At 39.4% G+C, this 24254-nt stretch overlaps 1 protein-coding gene across 1 annotated transcript; it reads right to left on the bottom strand.

Moving 5' to 3' along the window:
• Positions 1-101: 101 nt before the first annotated feature.
• LOC139941930 (uncharacterized) lies at positions 102-23939 on the bottom strand. The gene is made up of 27 exons (XM_071938575.1): positions 23925-23939; positions 22476-22550; positions 19064-19234; positions 18447-18569; positions 17773-17979; positions 16588-16767; positions 16181-16287; positions 15650-15813; positions 15100-15326; positions 14579-14764; positions 13906-14079; positions 13355-13474; positions 12405-12846; positions 11576-11849; positions 11066-11270; positions 7711-10870; positions 6771-6897; positions 6176-6322; positions 5280-5490; positions 4728-4913; positions 4219-4283; positions 3723-3791; positions 3095-3247; positions 2321-2428; positions 1656-1767; positions 935-1077; positions 102-542 (listed from the first exon to the last, which is right to left on the bottom strand). The coding sequence occupies exons 1-27, from the start codon at positions 23937-23939 to the stop codon at positions 317-319; spliced, it is 7377 nt and encodes a 2458-aa protein (XP_071794676.1). The 3' UTR covers positions 102-316.
• Between the last annotated feature and the right edge of the window lie 315 nt (positions 23940-24254).

Raw genomic sequence — 24254 nt, forward strand, 5'->3', positions numbered from 1 at the left:
TCCCAGACTAGCTACCAATTTTGGGAATTTGTGTGATCACACCATCTCTTTAAAGAGACTGGACACTAATGGTAATTGTCAAAGACCAGTCTTTCCACTTGGTGTAGCTCAACATATGCACAAAGTGGTGAGATAATTATGGCAGAAAAAACCACTCTTGAAATTACGTCTTTTTCGAAAACTACGTCACTTCAGAGGGAGCCGTTTCTCACAATGTTGTATACTATCAACAGCTCTCCATTGCTTGTTACCAAGTAAGTTTTTATGCTTACAATTATTTTGACTTATTTCCAATAGTGTCCACTGCCTTTAAAGTCTAATCAAATGAATCCCCTAAACTGTTGCCAACACTGCCCATGTGATGTCTGCTGACCAATCGACCTGCAGTGAACTGAGTCTTCGGTATGTTGTCGGTGAACATACTGGCAGCCCCTGTTAGTACCGACTGTGAGCCATCAGCCATTGATCTGGCTATGACTCTGACTTGCGCTCTGGCTAAGGCTTGATACACACCGTCCATTCGGCTGTCTTTGTGGTCGGACCTAAAATAATGTAAAAAAACATTGTCATGAAATCCTGTATATTGTGCAGTTCTCACTTAGCAGTAGTGTGTAGCCAATAATAGTTGAAACACAAGAGGTCCAGACAAAATTCTTTCCTTATGTAGCGGTTCACCTGGCTAGAAAGCTTAGTTGGTAGAGTGCTGCCATCGATTTCACCAAACTCTTCCTAACATGGGATTAATCTTAGGCCTTAGGTCGAGCAAAGTTCTGTATGGTAACCAAAGATGTTAGGATGCATTGAACCCATCCGAGCGTTTTGTGAAATCGCCTGCTGGCACATTAGTATGGTTGGCAGGTTCAAATCCTGCTCGAGTCAATTTGTTTTTCGTTCAACCCCAAAAATTTGTTGAAATACAGAAATTAACACTTACATTTGGTTATTTGTTAACCGCTCTCTGAGTTTATACACCATCGTTCTCAGTCGTCGGTTGTCATCAGTTAAGGCTTGTATGGTTATTTTATCAATACAATGCTGGGCTTCCATGCTGGAACGATTGGAATCCAACTCTTGAATCTACATTATATTGAAAATAATACAATTGTCCTAATATAAAAATTATGATTGTGCTTTGTTTGAACTTGTGATCAAGCGATCTTTAGCAACAGTAAATGTATTGCATATGCCAGAGCTGCCAGCAAGCCGACTGGTTTTGTGGGAGCCAACTCATGGTGTGAAACTGAGGGGCAGACAGAGAATGAGCTATGTCAGTGTCCTCAGTTGTCCTGTCTGCCTGCATAGGGAGTAGATAAGATTAAATTCACCGTAGGATGTCCCGCCAGTGAGCGACATAGGAGCATTGGTGATGAAAATTAAAGTGTTGCTTTTTAGTTTGAAAGCTGTGGTGGCTATGTGTAAAGCACTCATCTCTCACCAATGTTGCCCTGGTGCGATTCCATGCTAAGCCATAATATGAGGGACACATAGCTAAAACCCAAACATGTAGTTTGTATTGCTTTTAAAGTCTTCACTTTGTAAAGCTACACGCGTTCAAACATTGCCTTTCATTATAAAAGCCAGTGCTTGGTTTTATTTTGATGCATCAAGTGCACTTTGACACCCATAAGAGTAGGACTAAGAAAAAAAACATGTACCTTTTTCCTATCGTCTGTCTCATTATTCAACTGTGTTTTCTCCATGTGATCTTCCAGATGGCTTTTAATCTCCCTACTGAACTCGGATAACATGTCATTCATACGAGGCTCACTTCAAATTAAAGAAAAAACAATGTGAAAAACTTCAAAATAATTTGTGTAATAAAATGCAACAAAGGAGAGTGCTATCAGTGGAAGGAAGTGTTGTTCTTTTTACACAAGAAAGTTACAAACAAAAACACTAGTAATTCTTCTCCTTGTTTACAAAGCAATACATGGCCTCGCTCCCACGTACATCAATAGTCTCACATCTCACAAAAGTTGCCTTCTTCATCCATGGACCTCCGATCAACATCCAACATTCATCTTAGACTTTCCAACAGTCCATGCACGAAAACCTGCTATGGTCATAGAGCATTCTCAGTAGCTGCACCAACTTGCTGGAACAAGCTCCCTCTTCACATCCGTGACTCATCCTCAATCAGCTCCTTCAAGACTCAGTTAAAAACACACCTTTTCAGACAATGCTAAAGCGCTTTGAAACGCCTTTGGAAAGCGCTATCCAAAATGTTGTTTATTTTTATTATTAATAAACGACAGGCTCCATTTAAGTGACATCTACAATTCAAAGGAAACTTCTGGTTAAAATGGGAATGGAATCTTACTTTGTTTTCTTCTCTTTGTTTAATTGAGTTGGCGTTTCTTGTTCTTTGGAGGCCTCTTTGCCCATTGCCTTCCTCAACTTGAATATCTCCTCTTCTTGCTTCTCTGATCTGATGAAATATAAACAAATAAATCAATTAAGAACGTGATACTGTCCTGGCTCCTGGTTGTGATAGTTTAGGTGACAGTGACCCTGTGACCCTGATTATGACTAAACCAACTGGGCCCAATTTCATAGAGCTGCTAAGCACAAAAATTTGCTTAGGATGAAATTTCAGGATAAGCAAACAAAAGCTGAATACCAGTAACAAGCACTATGCAACAAATGGAAATTTGGCTGGTAATCCTGTTTTTATCTGGGAAGAAATTTCATGCTTAGCAAATTTTTGTGCTTAGAAGCTCTATGAAATTGGGCCCAGGTCAATTAAGTGGTTGTAGTGGTACCTTTACGTACCTTCCACCTCTAGGGCCCTGGTTCAAATCCAATCCCACCCGGGGCAATCAGGTTATCATTGTCCTTGATTGTTTTCACTTGAATATCGCTATCCTCCCACATCCAACACCGAAACTTCCTTCATTGTCTTCCCTTCATAGTTGTTAGGTTCGCTTGTAGGAGTATTATTTGCCCCACAACCAGAATTACATAAATAAAATAAATACGTACAAATAATCAGTGTTGCTTAATTTTTGAAGAGTGTCCCACTAGCGGTAAAACAATATCCTGGTTGGGACAGTTTAAAACAAAAACTCAAGAAGTTTGTTGAGACTGTTTGTACCTCATGGCTAGCTGCGACTGCATCTCAACCTCAATCTTGAGTTGATCTTTGACCTCCTTCAAGGTCCCAGTAACATCCCTCTCTCGCATCTCAGCATCCTGGAGAGCATCTCCCAATCTCCAGCATTCTTGCTTCTTCATCTCAAGAGACTCACTGTTAGGAGGTGGGGAGCAAGTAAGGTTAAAGAGAACACATCCAGGTTGTTGAAGGCACTGGACCCCTTTTGTAATTCTCACTTTGGTGTATCCCAACATGTGCATAAGCTAACAAATCTGTAAAAATTTTGACTCAATTGGTTATCGAAGAGAATAATGAAAGAAAAAAACACTCTTGTTGCACAAATCTGTGTGCTATCAAATGATTAATAAAAGGCCTCAGGCCTGAAGTCTTAAAAAATACTTGAGAGATAAATTACCTCTTCCTAAAAAAAATACTCTGTTACTTCAGAGGGAGCCGTTTCTCATAATGCTTTCAACAGCTCTCTATTACTCGTTACCAAGTAATTATTTATGCTAAAAATTATTTTGAGTAATTACCACAAGTGACCAGTGTTTTTAACCACTGGTTTTTCTCAGAGAGAGTTAATAACAGTTAAAGATAAATGAATCAAGTCAACTTCTGAACTTACTTCGCCAGATGAAGATCCAGTGACAACTGCATGTTTTTCTTCCTTAGCTCTTTCAAAGTTTCCTCATATCTTTGCAAAGAAGAATAAAAAAAAAATCAAGCAAGACAATTATAAAAATAGACAGGACAAGCCCATTCTAAGATGACCAGGATTAATAAAAGTGAACCTACCCCCTGTGACTCTAAAGCCTATCAATCCAATCTTAAAATGGGAATAGAATCATGGCACTGAAAAACAATTAAAATACAAGCCATGATATCGATGCAATGTTGTTAAAAAGATCTTCTTTTAACAGGTTAGTTAGTGAATCAAATTTTGGATCATACTTGGGGAGCCAGTAGCTGGTTATATTGCAGTATAACTATTTGAATTCCCCTGCATTTGTGTAACTCCTTTATTCCTGCTCGTTTAAACTCTTAAAAGGGTTTTAAACACTATTTAAATAAGTCGATCCAACAATTATGGTGCTGGCTTGAAAATGGTTTTGGTTACTCACGTCTTGTGCTGTTTAGCTTCATCCATTCTCATCTGAAGCTGTAAAGTTGTCATCTCTTCTCTCTGCTAAAATACAGAACACAAATCATCAAAAGTTTTACTGGAATGCATAGACTTTGATTTAGTTTACTTTACGTCCGCCCTCTTTGTCCATGAACAGTACAAGTAACTGTTTCTACTGTAAGATATTGAACCAAAGAATGCCTCATAAGTGAACTTAATCACTGTCTGTAGCTCACAAGCCCGCTTAATATCTCATATGAAGGACAAAATAATAGTGGTAAAATATTTTGCTCAAGGACACTAATAAGTGCCCCGACTGGAACTCGAACCCGCACTCTGTTGGTGAGAATCACCAGAGCTCGAGTCCTGTGCATCAATGAGGGATTCGAACCAGGGTTCACAGAGGTGAAAGGTAAAACGGTCCCTGCTAAAAACCACAAGTCCAATCAAACTGCCCCATATACAACTCAAGCAGAGGGGGTAGAACAAACAGATAAGTAATTGTACCTTGTGCTCAGTTTTTGCAACCTCCCTTTGGCAGAGGCAATTTCTGACCATCTTCTTCAGCTCTCTAGTCTGGATGATTTGTTGCTGTAGAAGTTCATCCTTAGTGACTCCAGGAGAAGAGCTGCTTTGTGATTGGTTGATTGCAGAGGTCACATGACTCTCGATATGTTTCAAGCTCTTGTTGGCCTTTGTGATTAAGATTAAAACGTTTGTTTGAGTTGTTTTCCTGTCATATTATGTGTCCCTAGATCATTATGGAATTTTAACAATTTAATTAACTCCAAAAACATTTCTTTATGAAGTCCATTGTTTCATAAAGAAACTCCCTTTCTTCTAATAAAAGCATGTAAAATTAATGATATTTTTTATTTTTCACTTGTCTCTTTTGGGGTGGGGGGGGGGGGGTACAAGCCAATTAACTTCTATTAATTTGCTTCTTCTTCGACTTGGGATTCTTTAAGTAATATTCTTCTCTTTCTTCAAACTGTGATGATTTAAACTGTGATGATAATGAACGACGACGACTACAACCTTCTCACCCATAACATTTACCTCATGAAGTTGTTTTTTAAGAGACAATCTCTCCTTATTCCAACACGAGAAGACTCTCGCTGATTTATCTGACTGTTGTCTTAACCGGATCCTTAAAGCGCCATGTTGTAAGAGGGTTTTCTCCATAGACTGTCTCAGCATGACGATCGACGCAGCTTGTTTTCTTTGCTCCGTGATGGAACGCTCAAGAAGTTCTCTTGCCTCAACCAGTCTGATTTTATAAATGTTAAGAGGAAAATAAAACGCAAATATTAGCAGAGACTTTCTCGAAGGCGAAATGACAACACAACAAACATAAACATGTAAACTAAAATTTAGCACTTTAATGACTAAGTAGTAATAAATAAATATACGTGTTTGCATGAGCTTTCGCTATGCTGTTTTGTTGTTTTGTTCGAAAGTCAAGTTCTATTCTCTCAATATTTTTCACGAAGATATCACTCAGGAAAAAAGGTTATCACCATATAATTTTGCCAACTTTCGTCTCAAAGAGAAGGGAAGGTATTCTTAATAGTCAAATGTTGTGGTATTTTGTGGTCATCTTAATGTAAATTAAGAGCTTAACATGTATTTGTTTTTCTTATGTTAACAACTACTTTAGTCAAAATGTTGAGATTGGCCGGTTCTTTTTCAGGACAATTTTAGTCATGTTCCCTGATGCATAAAGCATCGATCTACACTGTAACCAAGAAGGGTCCAGACTATTTCTCTTCATGCATAGGATTTTGGATTCATTCAACATGTGGCAAGTTCGAGCGGCAACTAGTCAATGTTCCATGGTTACCTATGCATTCAATACATCATGGGTACCAGGCAAAATCGCTCAATGGTCAATTTTAGTCCCTCGCTCAAACTTGACCATGCTCTATCAGTTTTACGCCCAATTTCATTCATACCTCTGTCCAGCAGTGACTTCGGAGTTCTTTACCCAGAGAGCTACAGCCTTTTCAATCATGGTGAGTATTTCTTTGTGGTTTTCTTCGGTCAACTGTTTGGTTTTGGTGACCGCTCGTTGTAGGGTGACCTCGGCACTCTCCCTCATTCTGCAAGAAAATGACAATGTGCCAGATTTGGTTACTGGAATACTGGGTACATTTTTGAGTCTTAAAATTGCAGACAATTTTTCCGTATCCTGCCACAACTTTTTCATTCGTTCAGAAATAAAAATTGGTATATAATTCAACTAAATGAGATATTCCTTTTGAGCAAATTTGTGAAAAAGTGGTGGCAAGGTGCGGAAAGTTCTCCCCAAGTTAGAATACCTGCCATGTTGTTGTAAATAACGAGGCCTACACTTTGATGAACAATCTTTGAAAACTGCAAAATAAACCCCTTTACCCACCGGAAAAAGCTTGTTAACATGCGCTGGCAACATATCAGAGGCACATTCCACACAAACAATGTATCTCTTTAGGGTAACAAAAGCTCATGAAAAAAATCAAGAATGTAAACACATAGACCCTAGTTTTTTAAAATGTATAATAGTTGTACCTGGATATGTTTTTCATTTGTGTATTTAATTCCTCCTGCAGGGATGTGACCGAGTTGCCGACTGTGTCTTCAAGATTCCCTAGACGGTCAAAACATTTTTGGATATCTTCATTTGCCGTCTTCAGACCTGCAATTGTGAGTCATGTGTTAGTCAGTGAACATACTGCTACCCTAGACCCAGTAACTGGGGCACTGTACTCCTTTTAAAACAATTTTTGACTTCATCTGTCGTCAAAAATTGTTTTAAAAGGAGTACAGCGCCCCAGTTACTGGGTTTACTGCTACCCAAACATTTTGGTCTTGTTTCGTCTGTGCATGTTTTCTAAGTGAATTATAATTTTCTTTATACCAAAGGTTTCTGTTTGACCTACCTCGGTTTGTTTATAGTGACTTTAATAGAGAAATGATGGCTATGTACTCTATTCAATGAGCAAATCAATGCAATTAGCTAAATCAAATGGAGAGTGCTTAGATTAAAAATAAATTAATATTAGAAAATAATTGGAATGAATAAAAAAATATAGTAAAATAATAACACAATAAAATCAAGTTAAACATTGTAGAAAGAGTATGGAGGTTGAGTCAAGGAAAACTAATAACAAACCCTATTAAACATGAATGTGTAATGTGTATACATGAGATGCAGCTTAGATGAGAAATACTGAAATACATACAAACAATTCTTGCATAAATAACATAAGTCAAACAAAAAGAAAAATGTTATCGTCTTAGCAGGACATTTTTGCATGCAGTCATTTTTGAAATTGTCCTGTTTTTGAATTCTAACTTATTTATGATTTGCAATTTTCAAACTAATTCAATCTCCAAATCTGGTTGGAGTGAACAAAATAGTTTTTTGGGTATCATTTCACATTAGGAGTGTCACTGAAGTATATTAATTAATAGTGAAGGGAAATTAATTGTAATTGTAATATCTCACCTTGATGGTATGAAGCTTTCAATGTTGCTTCTTGATCGTCAAGACCTCCCCTCCAAGATCCTCTCTCTCCCCTTCTGTTCTCTTCATGTCTTGCTTCAGGTACCTCTTCCTCAAACACAACATGGCGTCTTCCTTTTGTCTGTCTCAATACCTCCAACTCATTCCCAAGTTTCATCTTCTCGTTCTGTTCCTTCAGATACTTCTCATTGTGCATCTTACAAATTATCTCCAAATTCTCAATTCGAAGTTTCTTCTCATCGCATTCCTCAAGCAGAGTTTGGTGATCTAGGTCTAACTCGCGAAGCTTCTTCTTCCAGAGGCGGGTTTCATTATCCCTCTGGTGGTAATCTTGCTGCAAATATTCCTCCAACTCTTCCCTCAAAGACTTGACCCGTGCTTGGCTTTCTTGGAGTTTGTCTTCAAGACTGTGGCACTCGTGTTGAGATTTCCCAAGCTGTGTTTTGAGCTGTGTGCGCGTCTGCAAAGCCTCCGTAACATCGTCTTGCAAGATGTCTCTCTCGCGTCCGATTTCGCCAACTAAGATTCGGCTCTCATCAAGTTGACTCTCTAGCTCGAAAATATTGTCCTTCTGTTCATTTATTTGAGACCTTAACCTTTCCGATGCTTTCCTGGACGTCCTCTCTTCAAATGGACTCTCTGTTGTCTCAGTGTTCAATGAAAGACGATTTTGTAAATCAAGTTTTTGTCTCTTCAGTGTTTCAATATCATTATGTAGTTTGTCGATGGTTGATGCTTGTTTTGTCCTCAGTCTTTTGTTCTCAGCTTCAAGTTTTTTAATCTGGTGTAGTGTTTGTTGTTGCACTTGATGAGCTGCTTCTAGGTCCGCCTCAAACTCTCGTCTATCTTTCTGCCTTGTCTGCTGCTCCTCCTTAGCGGCAACTAGACTGTGTCTCATCGAATCCCGTTCCTTCTGGGCTTGTCCTACAAACTCAATGTTGTCTTTAAGACATGAGTGCAGTGTGTTTGCCTCCTCTTGCAGCTTCTTTATTTCAAGCTGCAGAACGTCCTCTGCCTGTCTGGCTTCGGTGAGTTGATCTCTTAGCTGCGCCGTCTCATGGTGGAGTAACTTAAGTTCATCTCGAGACAGAGCCACTTCATGTCGCTGGTTGCTGCTTTGTTTCCTTCCCACTTCTCGAGGTTCGTCATGACCAACTTTATCGCCGCCATATTTGCTAAAACCTGGACTTCCTACAACCACTCCGTGAATACCACTCAGTGATTCCAACACAGATTCCTCGCTCCCGATCTCCCTTGGTACTTTTCTATTTCCACTGCGGGTTTCGGACTCAGACCTCTGATTAAGCAAATTTAGTTCTTGCTCCAGGAGATCAGAATGCTTCTTACACGTCATCAGTTCCCGTTCCAGCATCTTATTGCTTCTTACAGCATCTTGTATATCTACTTGAAGACTCTGTCTCTCCTCCACAGCAGCTGTATAATTATTATGAAGGTATTCCTTATCCTCCTTAAGAGACTCCACAAACTCTGCACTCTTGTCCAGATTAGTTTGGAGATACCCTACTTTTGTCTGTAGCTTATCCACCATGTTCTGGAGTCTCACTTCTGTCTGCAGGGCCATTGTCAACTGATCCAGGAGATCCTGCCGATCTCGATGCGATCCCAGCAGATCTGTCTGACATTTAAGAAGTTCCATCTCAAGACCCTCTGCATGTTCTGCGTTATTTTCAGCTCTCGCGTAGGCAAGTTCCTGCTCGAGCGACGGCTTGGTTGGTTGCAAAGTGTATGTGTCACCCAGGGAATATGAAGTCGACATCAAGCCGACATGATCAAGGTCGTTTTGAGAACTTACAGGTGTGTATAGGACCCTTTTTGCTCGCAGTGCTTTCTCATTGATGTCCAATCCTCTCGATATTGGTGTATCCACTCCGATCCCGCCATTTTGGATGCTTGAAGGCTGCTTGTCATTTGTGTCACGTTGACGTGACGAAAATGAAACTCTACTAGTATTTGTACTTTCAGTGTCTGCTTGTTCGTTACCACCTGATGTCGAAGTCGTTCTACATTTCCTCCCCACCAAACCATCATTTCCTTGGTATTTTGATGCTGAATTACCGCGAGGTACGGTTGAACTATGATTTGTTTTCCCTGTACATTCTAGTTCAACTTCTTCAGGAACGGGGTTTTGTTTCTGGAGATGCTTCTTGGGTTCATTCTGCTGACGAGCTTCCTCTTGAAATTGGATGCCTCTTTCCAAAACATTCGCAGCTTTGGCCAACCTTGGATTTCTCTGTTCGGGTGTGTGATGAGTAAAGGTTGGGTTGGCTAGGGCCTCGTGTCTCTCACCACACCGTCTATCGACGCTATCATTCGGGGATCTTCTGTCATGAGTCCCATCTTGTCGTTTAGCTTCTGCTTTGAAAGGGTCTTGCTCTGCCTTCTGTACATCTCCTGGTTTGTGGTTCCAGAAGAAGGAATTGTCACCCTTGTCGGGTATCTGCTCTTTTGTTTGCGAGTGTGAAAATTTGAGTGAATCAAGTGAAGTTTGGATTGAAGCCGTGTCCATGTTAACCAAAGTTTGATGAATTGGACTTTCAAATTCCGGCCACGTTCCGGCTCGCTGTGGTTTTGAATCTCTTGACTTGAATTTGGGATTAAAGGGGCTTCTGACTGGGCTTCTACTTGCCAACAATTCCCTCTGAGGTGATGTGGTTCTCGGCTCTCGAGGGCTCAAAAGAAGCGGTGCTTTAATTTCTGTTGTCGACCAGTTTGGAGCTAAAACTTCGCCACGGTCTTCGCGAAACTTCTTTTGTTTCAATTTCTCCGCCATCAACATCCTATTCTCTTCCTTCAAGCTGTCCAGTTCCTCCAACAGCATTTTTTCTAGTTCCACATCAAGAGTGGATCTCTTAGAGTCATCTTCGCCATCATCTGAGACGCCATCTTGTGGCTCCTGGAGTAGGGTCTCCTTCTCAAGCTGCATCATGACGCATTGCTCCTGGTATTCAGTCACCTTCTTCAGAGACATCATGTGTGCCTCCTGCTCCCGTTTCAGCTCTTCCTCAACCAGAGTCTCTTCATCTTTGATCGTCTTCAAGACGCTTCTCAGTTGTTGTTGCTCCCTCTCGAGTGTAGACATCAAGTCGTCGTCGACCTCGGAGTCAGAATCAGTGTCAGATTCCTGAGGAGAGTTAAATAGATGAAACAAACAATAAGACGCTATAGTCTCTGTTTAACAGTTTATGTATTTAACATTCTGTCTAAATGGTGCAATGTCCGTAGAATGGTACAGAATATAGCCGACACGGTTTAAAATGATTTGTTTTGATGTTAACAAATTAGGTTAAAAATCATAAATAAATGTGTCAAAAAATACCTGGAATGGTGCAACTGTCGGTGGAGGTGATGGGCGTTGATTGCCATTGCTTTGCCTCAAAGGCTTTAATAGTTTAGTCCCCGATTTGTCTCTTCGTGTTTGTTGGGATTCGTCTGCAACACTGGGATTGACAGGAGCATAAAACGGCCGTTGCTCCTGTCTTGTTACCAATGGCTCGTCAACAATCTCAGTTGAATCATGGTTGCTGTAGAGAAATGAACATTGAAACAGGTGAGACAAACACTTGCAAGACAAATAGTACCATATAGGTGCAAAGAAGGCGAAAATCTGATCGAAAGGTTCTTCAAATGTTCAAAGGCCAAGCTTTTGATAACGAATACACCAGACATGTTATTTAAACCAGAATAATTTCCGCAATTGGCAATAGACTTATACATTTATTTTATAGTTGATGGAAAGTATTTATAAATAAATGGTGCTGTATATAAAAAGATTGATGGCAACATGAGACAAATATAATGAGGTATCGGGTATGGTAGGAGAATTTACCTTTCAGTGTATTGTGATTCTGCTCCGTGTCTAGCTTCCTCCGCTTCTCTTAGCATGTCCCCAAAATCACGAAGAGTGACATCTTTGGATGTTCTCATAGTGCCATCCTTACCCGTCTGAACTCTCCTTTGGCCCCGGTTGATGCCTGGCCTCTGCCCGGTCTGTTTGACATTTTCTGTGGCAGGTTTTACACTCCGAAGCTTCTGTCTGGCTTTCATCATAAGAGCCAAAGCCCGAAATTTTGCAAAAACGTCTCCTTTGGTGTTACTCTTGACTAAAAGGGATGATAGTTTTGGGAAGTTGTTGTTATTGTTTGTTTTAAAAGTTCCTCAATTCAAAATGAATTACCTAATTTTCACTGTGGCAGTTGCTTTTTGATTGCCATTGATTTGCCTCAATTTGTTTTTTAAGTGTTTATTCTAAACGAATTCTATACGGTATCAACAGTGTCTTTAAAAACTAAAATGTTGTTATACGGGGAAAATATTATTTTCTTGATAGTCAAGATGGTATGCCTATGTGGCGTTGGTTTTTTAAGCTATCCTGATGTCTTGGTTGGCACCCTACACTCAAGTAACTTCTGGGTCAAATGACCATGATTTCGGGTCTCGTGTGACCCGCCCCATTTCTGGGTCAATTTGACCCGGAATCTGTGTTAAAATAACCCAGAAATGTGACAAACTGACCACAAATTGGAGCAATAATACCATATTTTGACAAGTGTCCGGCTCAGAAAATGCGTCGTGCCCCCTTGGACTCGGAATCCGTATCAAGTTTACAAAAAGTTGTTGAACAAATACAAATGGAATTTAACTAAATTTATCGAGACCTGATCTGTGATGTTCCGAATGGCTCTCCCCATCCATAAGTTCCTCTGCCTCATCTTCCCATTCTCCTCTCTTCAACTCCTCCAAATCCACGCATCCATCCAGATTATCATTAACGTCTTGTAAACTCACAGCTTCTCCATCAACTCCTAACAAATATCGAGAAAAAACAGTCCCCTTGACAGACACAAGTAAGTCAATGAATTCCTCTAGTTCTTTAATTTTTCCGTAACTCATGCCGTCCTCACCCTCTCCCCCGATGGGGGAAGAGCGTCGCATGGCCGGGTCGGTTGATGTCGATGCGTCGGTGGATTGACGGGCTCTCGGAAACACCCGCAGTGCTTGTCTCTTCAGTGTGTCGTGGAGCTTCGAAGTTGCTCGCTGAAAGTCCGACTTCAACCTCTGGTTTTCAGCGCGAAGAGTCGCCTTGTCGTTTGACAATGTCTGGATTTAAGAAGATTTTTTAAATCTTTATTTGTTTGTTCTTCGAAATGAATTCACCAAGAGCGAATCCAGGGTGTTCAGAAAGGGTTTTGCGCAAACTTTGAGGGCTAACTTCCAAGTTTTAAACTGTCAGTAATCCTGTTGTTGTTTTGGTTGGGATTAGCTGGTTACGGCGTGATGGCACGTTCGCGACCCACTTTATGGCCCTGTCAAACTGTTATGCATTATGCTCTCTGGTGAAATCTAGGATATTTCAGAAGCATTTTAACAGTTAGTTTTACCCATTGTAAAATGCATTTGATTTATTTGCCGTAGAAAAATATTTGTTTTACACTCAGCGGAAATAGGTGTGGTGAGGAGGCGCCCACCTCTTACCCAACACTGCTCATATTTGTTTTTGAAAACGACGTGTACATAAATAGACTGAAAGTACTTGTTAAAGTGTTCATTAAAGTAAACTTCTTGTTGAACTCAACAAGAGATGAGATCATCCAAGTCTAATCTTTACCTCCACTACATCCTCGATGTCTTCCCTCTCTGCTTCAAGGATGTCAATCCGCCTCTCTAATCGCATCCTCTCATGGGCGTGGCCTTCACAGAACTCAGCCAGCATGGTGGCGCTGTCCACCTATGGTGGGAGAAAATTCGTGCACATAATATTTTCACCCGGAAATCTCTTTTGATATTAGTTGTTCGGAATCCAATGTATCTAATATGAACTTAGACTTGTGGACAAGTCGTTAAATGTAACGGCTCTCTCGCAACTATAGTCTCGTGGGAGCCGTTTCGCTATCACCGCGACACTAAATAACAATACCCCCTCCACAAAAACAAAATTAAACTTAATGCAAACAAACCAAAAACAAACACAACCCAACAAAATACACCCAAACAATTACTTCAACAAACCAGAAACAAATCCCCCAAACAATCCTCTCAAAAAATGCTTAAATTAAATATATTTAATAACAACCAAGAAAACACAATCGCATAAAATCTGGGTACACCCGTTTCCCCACTCATCCGGGTACATAAAATCAAATCCGATAACTTGGTTACCTCCTCTACTCTCATTCTCTCCTGTAGTTCTACGACAAGCTTCTCGTGATTGGTCGAGATGACTTCCAGACTCCGCCTCTTTTCTTTCTCCTCCTTCAGTCTTGTCTTAGCTTCCTTCTGATTGGTCAGATCTCGACGAAGATTTCCGATTAGCTGGTCTTGTTCCTGAAGTGTCTGTCACAAGATCAGGGGGGAATTTCAAACATTTTTGTGTTGAATGTTTTGTGTAGGTTAAATTATGCGTGTAGATTTGAATGTCGTGAAAGAAAATTTGAGCGTTATGGGAAAATTTTTACCCCGCTTATGTGTCTGTTAGTCAGATGGAAAGATTTTCAGGACAGCTTATACTTGTATCAAGGTACAACAAGTATCTCTTTTGACAAACAATTTGGACGACACTACAGGCTAAAACGTCTTAGCCGAACTGACTTTCTAGGTATGACACGGAATCTGCGCCAAGAGACGTAACACAGATCTGGGTAAACCTGGAGCAGAATCCATAGTTTCGTATATTAAATTAAAGAAAATTCCATAGTTTAACCATCTGGCCGAGAGACGGGTCAGGCCCCAGACTCAGAATTCTACAACTCTGGCTCAAGATATTTTGAGTGTGTGATTGTTGAACGGCTATGCAAATTTGCTATTTAAATTTAACCTTAAAACACGTGCCCACCTTGGTATATTGAGCTTGTTCATCAGCTTTTCTCCTGAGCTCACGTTGATATTCTTGAACTTGCTCCTTGGTGTCCTCTAGCTGCCCAAGCGCCTTGGAGAGCTGGCTCAAAAACGCCTCTCGTTCTTTCTCGGTGGTACCGCGTGATTTTTCGAGATTTTTGATATCGTTTTCCAGCGACCAAATCTAAACATGAAAAGAAATATACGTTCACATTTTGTTAGACCGATGGTTATTTAGGAATACCATACGGCATCCAAACACTGCTTTTTAAAAATTGTGTGCAGCAAAAATTGTTATGCCATAATGCATTTTTTTTTTATAAATCAGAACAATCTGACAGGCAAGTCAAACTCCAGGGATTGACCAATAGGTACACGTTTTAAAACTTAACCATTTGCTATTCGCAACTCAGCGGTTGTTGACAAATTCCCATAAGGCGCTTCCAGCAAGGTCTGATGGGTTGTGTTGCCACAAAACTCACAATTTGACCTTTATACAAGTGTAATGATTTTACTAACCGTTGCCGTAAACTCTGACGTCATCTTCTCAAGCTCGACCCTTCTGACGTCACACATTTCCAATCGTTCAGTGTGTTCTTTACAGACAGTATCCCGAATTCTTGCCTCTTGCTCTAACACTTGAAGGCGTTTGGATGCCCGACCCAGGTCAATTTTTAAATGCTCATTATGTAGCTCGGTTTGTTTGAGCTCGGATTCTGAAGTTAGAAATTGAGCTTTCAGTTCAGCTGTATAAATTTGACAAGAAACAGGGCCAATTACTTAATAAGGTACGCTCTGTGTTTTGTGCGATAACAACTATTTTGACACAAGTTTAAAAAGGTTTATCCAGCAATAAAAAGCTTAAACTTAACTTCAAATGTGCAACAATTTGAAGAAAAAAAAACAAATTGAAAGTTTAAACCAACACATTATTTGGTTGAAGGAATTGGGTTTCTGGTATTGTTAATTGAACAGAACTGATTGTTTAAATTATTTTGCTTTTGCCTCTAATTTATTTCCAACTAATATTCAGTCCAACCTTATTTTGATAATGACCGCATGTTTATACCTGTCTGTTCGTCCAGCTGACTGTTTGTTTGTTTGCCTGCAGACCGATCATTTAGCACTCCCCGGAGTAGGTTGTTGTCAAGATGCAATGCTGACACGGTGTCCTCAAGACGGGAAACTTTGTTGTCCAGGTCGTACTTGTCTTTCAAGAGCTGATTCAAGTTTCTGTGTGATGGGCAGAGAAGGTAAGAAACATACATAAATAGGCATTACTTTTTGGGGAACACAGTTTTTTTAATAACTATTACAACATAATGTGACAACCGATTAAATTAATATTACACGTGTATACAAATTATAGAATTATAGAATTATTTTGATACTTTTAAATTATTACTTAAAACACATCTGTTTTGTCAATCTGAATCGGTCGCGTGTATCAAATGTAATTTTCTTCCTTTTAAAAAAGTCTCCGAAGTATGTGTTCGTCAGTTGTTTTCGTCTACAGTCGCTTTAAAATTTCCCCAGCACTATCTAATTTTTCCAACTCGGCAACCTATGTAAAATAAAACACTGGTATTTTATTACGTACGTCGACATCGTTGACTCCAACGTGGACTTCGCTGCTCTGCTGTCATCTAACGCTGCCTCCAGCGTCTTGATGCGTTCTTGGAGAATGACGTTTTGGTTTACCATCTCCTGGAAAAATAATAGTTATAAGTCTTATTATACTTAAAATATGTTGTCACTAAAGCGAATGAGTTCATTATGCATCTTTAGAGGTAAAACTATAACGAAACCATAGAGATCAATGGACGAAACAATTTAAACGTACGGATTAATATTGTACGCGCGGCGCACATGGGTTTGCCAAGAGCGGGCGCCTTAAACTGAAATGGCGTCATGTGCAAAAGGCCTGTTTATCTCAGCATAACAGTAACAGCAAAATCTCGCGTTGTCAAATATATGATCTGAAAAAGGCCCCATTGTTAAACTCACCTCGTTCTCAGGATGTTTCAGCTTTCCTTTCTCATCCTCCTCCATCGCTTTGAAGGTTGCTTCTCTCTTCCACCAGAGAAACAGGACGACACAATGTAGTAAGATGGCGGGGTCGAGATTACATGGTGGTCCTCCTTCCTTCTCGACTTGTTGGAAAACGTGTCTCAGCGCTTTCTTATTCTTTAAGGAAGAGAGGTGTTTTGTGGGGATGGATGGGAATGAGGATGGTTACTATGATGATAGGATGTATATGGTTACTATGGTGATAGGATGTTTATGGATACTATGGTGAAAGGATGTCCATGCGGGATTGATGGGAGATGCGATAATGATGATGAGAACAATGTGAGATTGTTAGTTTATTATCTATAACAGAACTTAGCTTGTTGTCAATCATGGTTTGGCTTATGTATGAGGCCTAAATAACATTGGTGTTCCTTCATAATCATAGTTCCCTGGTTTGGGTTTTGACCAAATTTAAGCAATATTTGTCTGTGCTTACCAAGTTTTTGTGCTTACAGGTTTTATGAAATGGGTGATCGGTCTTGTTTGTTTATCTTTTCTTCAATTATGTACCTCATTTTATGCAAGAGGCACACTATAAATCTAGACTTAATTAATATTGTTTATTGGTATCTGAAAACCAATCCACGAAATGTAAAAGGCGACGTACGTATTTGCACTGCAGGCATACTCTTCAGAGAAACTCTAACCATCATTATAACACACCTCTTGCGTGTTCTGTATTCTGGTTGGCTGAAACACGGTCACGTGGGATGAACTATTATAGACTAGTGATCGCGCGCGCGTGTTTTGTGGGAATAGTACCAGAGCGGGCACTAGTCTTTGCAAATAGTGCCCGCGGTAACAGCGCCCTCTCTTGACTTGAACCGTGAACAACAACTATCAAACTCCTTTTTCTGTTCTTATTTGACATTTTTAAGACCGAGCTGTGTTATAAAACACATACTGACTGGCATAATTCGGTAACTAGTGTACGTCTATTCCCCTCGGGCCTGTGAGTGACCAGAAGAGGGGCCCATTTCCCTCGGCCTCAAAGTCCCTCGTGGGAATAGACGTATACTAGTTACCTCGTTGCCAGTCAATATGTGTATACTATTCAAAAAGGGGCATTAGTCAACCAGCTCTACCTCTTAAGTCCATCTCTCCACGCATTGTACCAACCTGGTCAGTATCCAGTTTAATTGCATGCCACTCCCCCTTCGCTGGTAGTCTGACGTGCTTCATCCACCCCGTGTGATTCACTTGCTTCATCTTCATCTCCTCGCTGGTCCTCCTAAGCTCGGTAGTCAGGGTCTTGATGTGGTCTGATAGACTGGTGCTCTTCTCCTTCTCTCTGTGTAGCTTCCGACGAAGATCCTTTTCTCTGGCCTTTACACGGAACAAAAATCACACTTGAGCTTCTTTCTTGGAGGCAGCGAAATCATTGTATCCAATGAAATCGCTGTGTCTATAAAAAAACACATGTCTGTATCCTTGCGGATAAAGACAGGGGACCAGTCTAGGAGGCAACCAACTGCAGTTCAAGGTTCGGGCAATGGTAGCACAAGTAGGCCTAAGTGCCTTACGGTCCCAAAGAAAAAGTAAGTGAGCATTAAATTGTGAATGGATTTTCTTTTGAAGATTGCCTGGAACTGGTTGCCTGTAAATTGCCTCGTGTGACATTGCCCAAGACATTGGGAGACAATGTGGAACATTATGAACGAATCTGGAATTAAGCCAAACACTTCACGTAATATCCAACCTTGATATTAAACCAACGGTTCTTTTCAGAACCACCCCAAATCATTTAGAGATAGTCATTACATGGTGTTACCGCAAACTCTTCTATATCTAACCTTGAGTTTTCCGTTCTCGTTTCCAAGCTGTCCCTCGATGGAGGAGAGCGTCAACGCGCTGTCTTGCCTGCACCCCTCAAGTCTTCGCTCCAAATATTGCACTTGCTCTTCCAATAAATTTATCTGGATGCCGGGAGAACAAAAAAATCATTTTAATTCTCTGTCAAGAGGGTATTTCCTTCTAAGTGGCATAGTGTTTGTCTTAAAGTATATTCGTCTTAATGGATGTTATATTTGCATCAGGGATAAAATATTATTTATTTTACTCTTACACCGATGTGTATTACGCACTGTATGATAAGTGCTTTCCCGCGTTCTGTGTATTCAGTGCTTCATACATATCGAGGTAAAGGGTAAGAACACAGTGTTTGTTTTGTCATTTCATGTATATGGTGGGCATACATCAACTCCAAAATAAACTTGTTGTGTGGATTGGTCTTCGTATCCACTGAAGCCTATTGTTTTCAGTGGACTCCGTAGGTAAAATATCAAGGTCATTATGGCTAAAACAAAAGGAATCCTGTCCAATCGATAACTCAGGAAGAATGAGATTACTCTTAAATTTTGCTTTGTCAACACACATTCTTGTTAGTCTAAACCAATAATTAGGGGCCTACCTTCCTCGACTTTTCTGCGTGGTCTCTCGAGTCATCTTTGATCTTATCCATCTTCTTTATGTCTTGGCGGAGATGGCTGTTCTCAAGAATGATTTCCTTCTTGTGTTCCAGCTCTATATGCAACTGCATCCTCGTCTTCTCAAGGAGTGAGCGAAGACCCGCCACTTCACCCTTAAGATCGAAAATGTTTGCATAATTAAACTAAAATCATTATATTTTTTTTCGTGAAACCAAGGATGTCTCATAAGTGCACTTAACACAGTAGCTTGAAATCAAGGGTGCTTGCTACGTGAACCACAACCGGGATTAACTCCTCAATTTTCTGCTGTGGATTTCACATAGAGATGAGACGATAGTCTTATATCTAATTACATGTAGGACGAGTAACTAGTCATAACTTAGGACTAAAGGAACACGTTGCCTTGGATCGGTCGAGTTGGTCTTTGAGAAGCGTTTGTAATCGTTTGTCAATCAAACGGTTTTCCTTTTACCTCGTCGACTAACACGGTCGGCCATTTATGGGAGTCAAATTTTTGACTCCCATAAATGGCCGACCGTGTTAGTTCGCAAAGTAAAAGGAAAACCACGCGATTTAGAGGCAAATTTGTGTGGATCATTGTATTCTACCTTTAAAACATCTTTCCAACCATATGCATTTTATAACAAACGGTTACAAACGCTTTTTATAGGCCAACTCGTCCGATCCAAGGCAACGTGTTCCTTTAAGTTTTTAATATCTCATATAGGACTCGTCCTAACTTAGTGATATAAACCACTGTGTTTTTTGTGCATTGCAATTTCTAGTACACGGTAACTATACTATGACTTAAAGTCCCCTCGGGAGAACAAAACAAATATGGTGAGCACACGAACAAAACAACATAGTCGTTAATTTAAAACACATTGGGCATTAAAATATATGATACATTAATCAAATGTTATGATTGTCGAGAAGAAAACAAAGAATATCGGTACTCAAATATTTATAATTTATTTTGGTTTGCATTGAGTAGTTGAATATATAATTAGTACTGTGACATGCAACAGAACATCCATCTATAAATTAAGAAGGTTGAACATAACAAATATTGGTTACACTAAAATGAGCAATTATTATTCATCGACACTTCACTCTCGGCGCGCCATAAAATGTCAAAGTGACCTTGATGGATCTTGCACAAAATGGAACGACTATCGATTTGCCGCTCCCTGTAATAATTTCTGAGCTTCAAAAACCTGCCTTCACGCGAAGGTATGAATTTAGTAATTATTATTAAAACCAGTGGCAGTAAAAACCACCTTGGTTAGAAGTAGCAGCTTTGAACAGTAGTATGACAAAGCCTCTGTTTTTTACCTTAAAGTAATTTGTTTGTAAAAAGGTAAAGGCAACCGGTTTTTATCCCCCAGTTTTATTTCTACAGGTTATATTTACATTTTCTTAGGATTAAAACAACCAAATGGTGAAAAGTAACCAAATGTTTATTTTGTCTTTAAAGGTAACATATCTTTCATAGAATAGTCAGTGTCGCCATCCGCATAATTGAACTTCCCAATCCACTAAGTGCCTCCGCCATGATTCGAACCGGGACTCTAGAGGTGGTAAAGGCGATGAAAGATACCTAGACCGACCACCTATATAATTACGCCCATATTCGATTCAATGAGCCAAAAAATTGAACTCGATTCCTCCCAATTATGACATTAATCCCCACGTAATTCCACCACCCAAACAGTGCAATGGTGAATGACACACACAAAAGAACCTATCCCCAAATCACAAGCCAGAATGCTTCCCCTTAGGGAAAGACTAGTTTATACATGCCCTCCTGAGCACGCTAGTGAATAGAGCAGTTCAACGAAATAAATACCCAGACGTTGCCTCAAAACTCACCCCAATCGAACAAAAAAAAACCTGCCATTAAACAAACTTTCCTTGCATCAATGAAGCATTTTTTAATCGATCACCAATAAGCGTATAATACCTTTTCAAGTTTATCCCCCGGAAAAAAAGCACAACATCACAGAAAAAGAAACTATAAAACTAAATTTGGGAGAACACAATGAATTTCGTGTTTTTGTAGAGATTGGATATCAGTGGGGCAAACCACTCGTTACCAGTATATGCCCACCCCTTGCTGTTTGCATGAAAACTCGTTATTTCAAAGAATAAAGCTGCGTGGTATTAACGTTTATGTTCTTTGTGTGCACAATGATGTATTCAATGTTCAGTCACGAATACCACGAATGGTGCAATGCAATAAATGATGTTCAGCACAACAGCAGACACATACCCCGACTTTTATTTGCGTTTGTACTTTTTGTCTCTCATACAATAAATGGCAATAACAAGTTTGGGTTTAGAAGCCGATACCAGCTTTCTATAGTAAACAACATGTTGAGAAACTTTTCAATTTCAAGTAAGTGTTTATTTAAAAAAAATAAAAAAAATAAAAAACAATTTTTAAGCACACACAGTTAAATCTGAAAAAGGTTGCTGACAGTAACGTTTCTCAAAATGTGTATTCTTGTTAGGGATTAGTGTTCCGGCGTGGACAGAATTCGCTCCGGACTTTCGGTGATATCACAAAACGAGACTACTTTAAACAAAAACCTTTAGTTTCACTTGTTACTTTTATTGTATTTGTACATCGACGTGAACGGTTCCAGAAACTAAAAGTCAATGCCTCAAACTTTGACAAAACTTGATTTCAACCGAACGTGTATATCCGCGAACAACTCGAAATAAGTTTGCAATAACGTAGGCTTACGTGTTTCCGTGGTGTTTTTGTCTGAATTGTGAAGACCGGATATCTATTATTTCAAATGTGCAAGTTCTATGATCAAGGGCGATTTATTGTTCACTTATTGCACTGACATTTGCAAACCGTGAACTTGGAGTGATTTGACTGTGAAGGACGTCCCTGAAGGATCTCAACTTCTTTGTGAAACATAAAAGCAAATCTGTGTTTTTATTTGTGACCAATAAACCTAAACTTATTTCAATCAATGGACAAAAGAAGGTAACTTTGCGGTGAAGTTTTGCTGTACTGTTGCATTGTAATTGTTGCCTTTCTATGCGTTATTTCGCCATTTAAACGCAATGAAATACTGCGGTGTAACACAGTAATGCGGCGGAAAAAACACCTATTATTGGCTACAGTCATTTATGACCAACAGCAGAGAGAAATTGACATTTATAAAACTTACTGCAGTTCCACATAAATCATTCAACCCGTCATACAAGCTCAGCAACAAATACCCATAAATCTCCCGGGAATTGTTGCCAGTTTTTGTTGTCCTTGACAATAAACCGATACACGGAATCCTTTTGAAAGACAAACAGTACCCAAGCGGCTAATAATAATGGTCGCCTGGACTCCACCACCATTGTGTAGCCTTGTCACAGGCTAACCCCGTAATGCTGGTTGCTAAGGGGGCCATCTTTGAGTTTGATGGCAACGGCGTTGCTCATGGCAACCAGATGAAGCTAATGGCATGGACGATCAATATTGGCGTAATAAAAATATGCTTTAAAATGCATGAGAAGTATGATAATAATTTGTGCAAGCATGAAAGAAACACGATGTTTAAACACAGAAAGAAACATCAATTGCTGATCATTTTCACTATGTTAGTAATGATCTCCACAAAATGTGTCTGTATTTTTCAAGAGATTTGTTGCAATGAGTTGCACTTTAGTTATGAAACGAACAAAACAAGGCTTATGAAAGGGTAAATTTGTTTATACGTGACCTCATAAAATTATTTCCAGCGTGATTGTGTGGGAAAGTGTTTCACATTGCCTCGAGAAGAAAGAAAGCAAACCTGAAAGCGTTCATCTTTGACGACAACATTGAGCACAACTATTTTCCGTGTTCATTTTCTGAACAACAGTTCATGAAAACAACTGATCGCTGTTCCAGTGATGAATAAAAAAGTGCTGAGTTTGTCAAATACAAGACCAGCAAAGAGTTTTGCTTTTCAATATTAATATCTGTTAATTTCGTGTATTTTTAACAAAACTTGTTTTACCCATGAGCAGGGCATCGGCACTGTAATTAAAAAAAACCTTACAATTTAGAGTAAATTAGAACACTATTAACAAAACGCATTGTACTTTTTGTAGAGAACAAAATAAAGTATGGTGAATGTGGTGTTGTTTATAAATTTCTGTAATATTTTAATTTCGTATCAAATACACATTTCAGGACAGGTAAATACACCAACAATTTTTTTATAAAACTTATTTAATTCAAAGTACAGACAAAATTAGTTTAATATTATGGTACAAAATTACACTGCATAAACTGGGTGTTAAAATTGATTCCATAATTTGGCATATTAATATAAAATACCGAAAGGAATAAAAGTTTACAATATAGGGTGTTAAAATAACACCAACTCAGTAACATTGGTGTTATTTTGACACCATGATGTTAATTTTGATTCTCCTTTTGGTATCTATATGCCCCATCACCCATAGTGCCAATTTAACACCACATTTTAGAACCTTCATTATGAAACTAACTGTAAACATAAATCTGCATGGACCAATGTGAATGTTGTTTACATACAGTGACATTTTGGTATTGGCCTGCACAATTTTACAGTGATTTTCAATCGGTTAGACCGGATAATTTGGGGGTAATAATTACATATACCACAGCATCAAATTTAAAGACCTGAAGAATTTTGGCAGCTACAAAATTTCCCCCGTGTAGTTGATACAGGAAACCAACATTGGAGAGAATTAGCTCATTAACTGCTAATCCATCACAATGGAAAAAAAACCTCAAAATAGTCTCAAAATCCAATGCTTTTAAGAAACGCAAATTTAAAAAAGTAACAATTCCAGACTTACCTCCGAATCCACCATGGTGTGTTTAGACTCCAAGTTTAGACTCCACCATCAAAATAATATCCGTAGAAAATTACTCTAGGTACATGGGTAAGCCGACTATGCGCACACACCATCACCCAACAATGCAATATAACCATACAGAGTTATTATTAGATGACTACAATGGGGTGTATACAAGCTCCTAGGTGATTGATATGGTTCGTAGAATGTAATAGCTGCTACATACGGCTGCGGCCTAGGCCTTGACTGGCTTGCAGACCACACACGCAGTTTGAGTGATGCGCGATAGCTTTTAATTGCTGTTCTGTTGAAACTATTTCAACAACATAA

Source organism: Asterias amurensis, chromosome 9, assembly GCF_032118995.1.
Source record: "Asterias amurensis chromosome 9, ASM3211899v1".
NCBI lineage: Eukaryota > Metazoa > Echinodermata > Asteroidea > Forcipulatida > Asteriidae > Asterias > Asterias amurensis.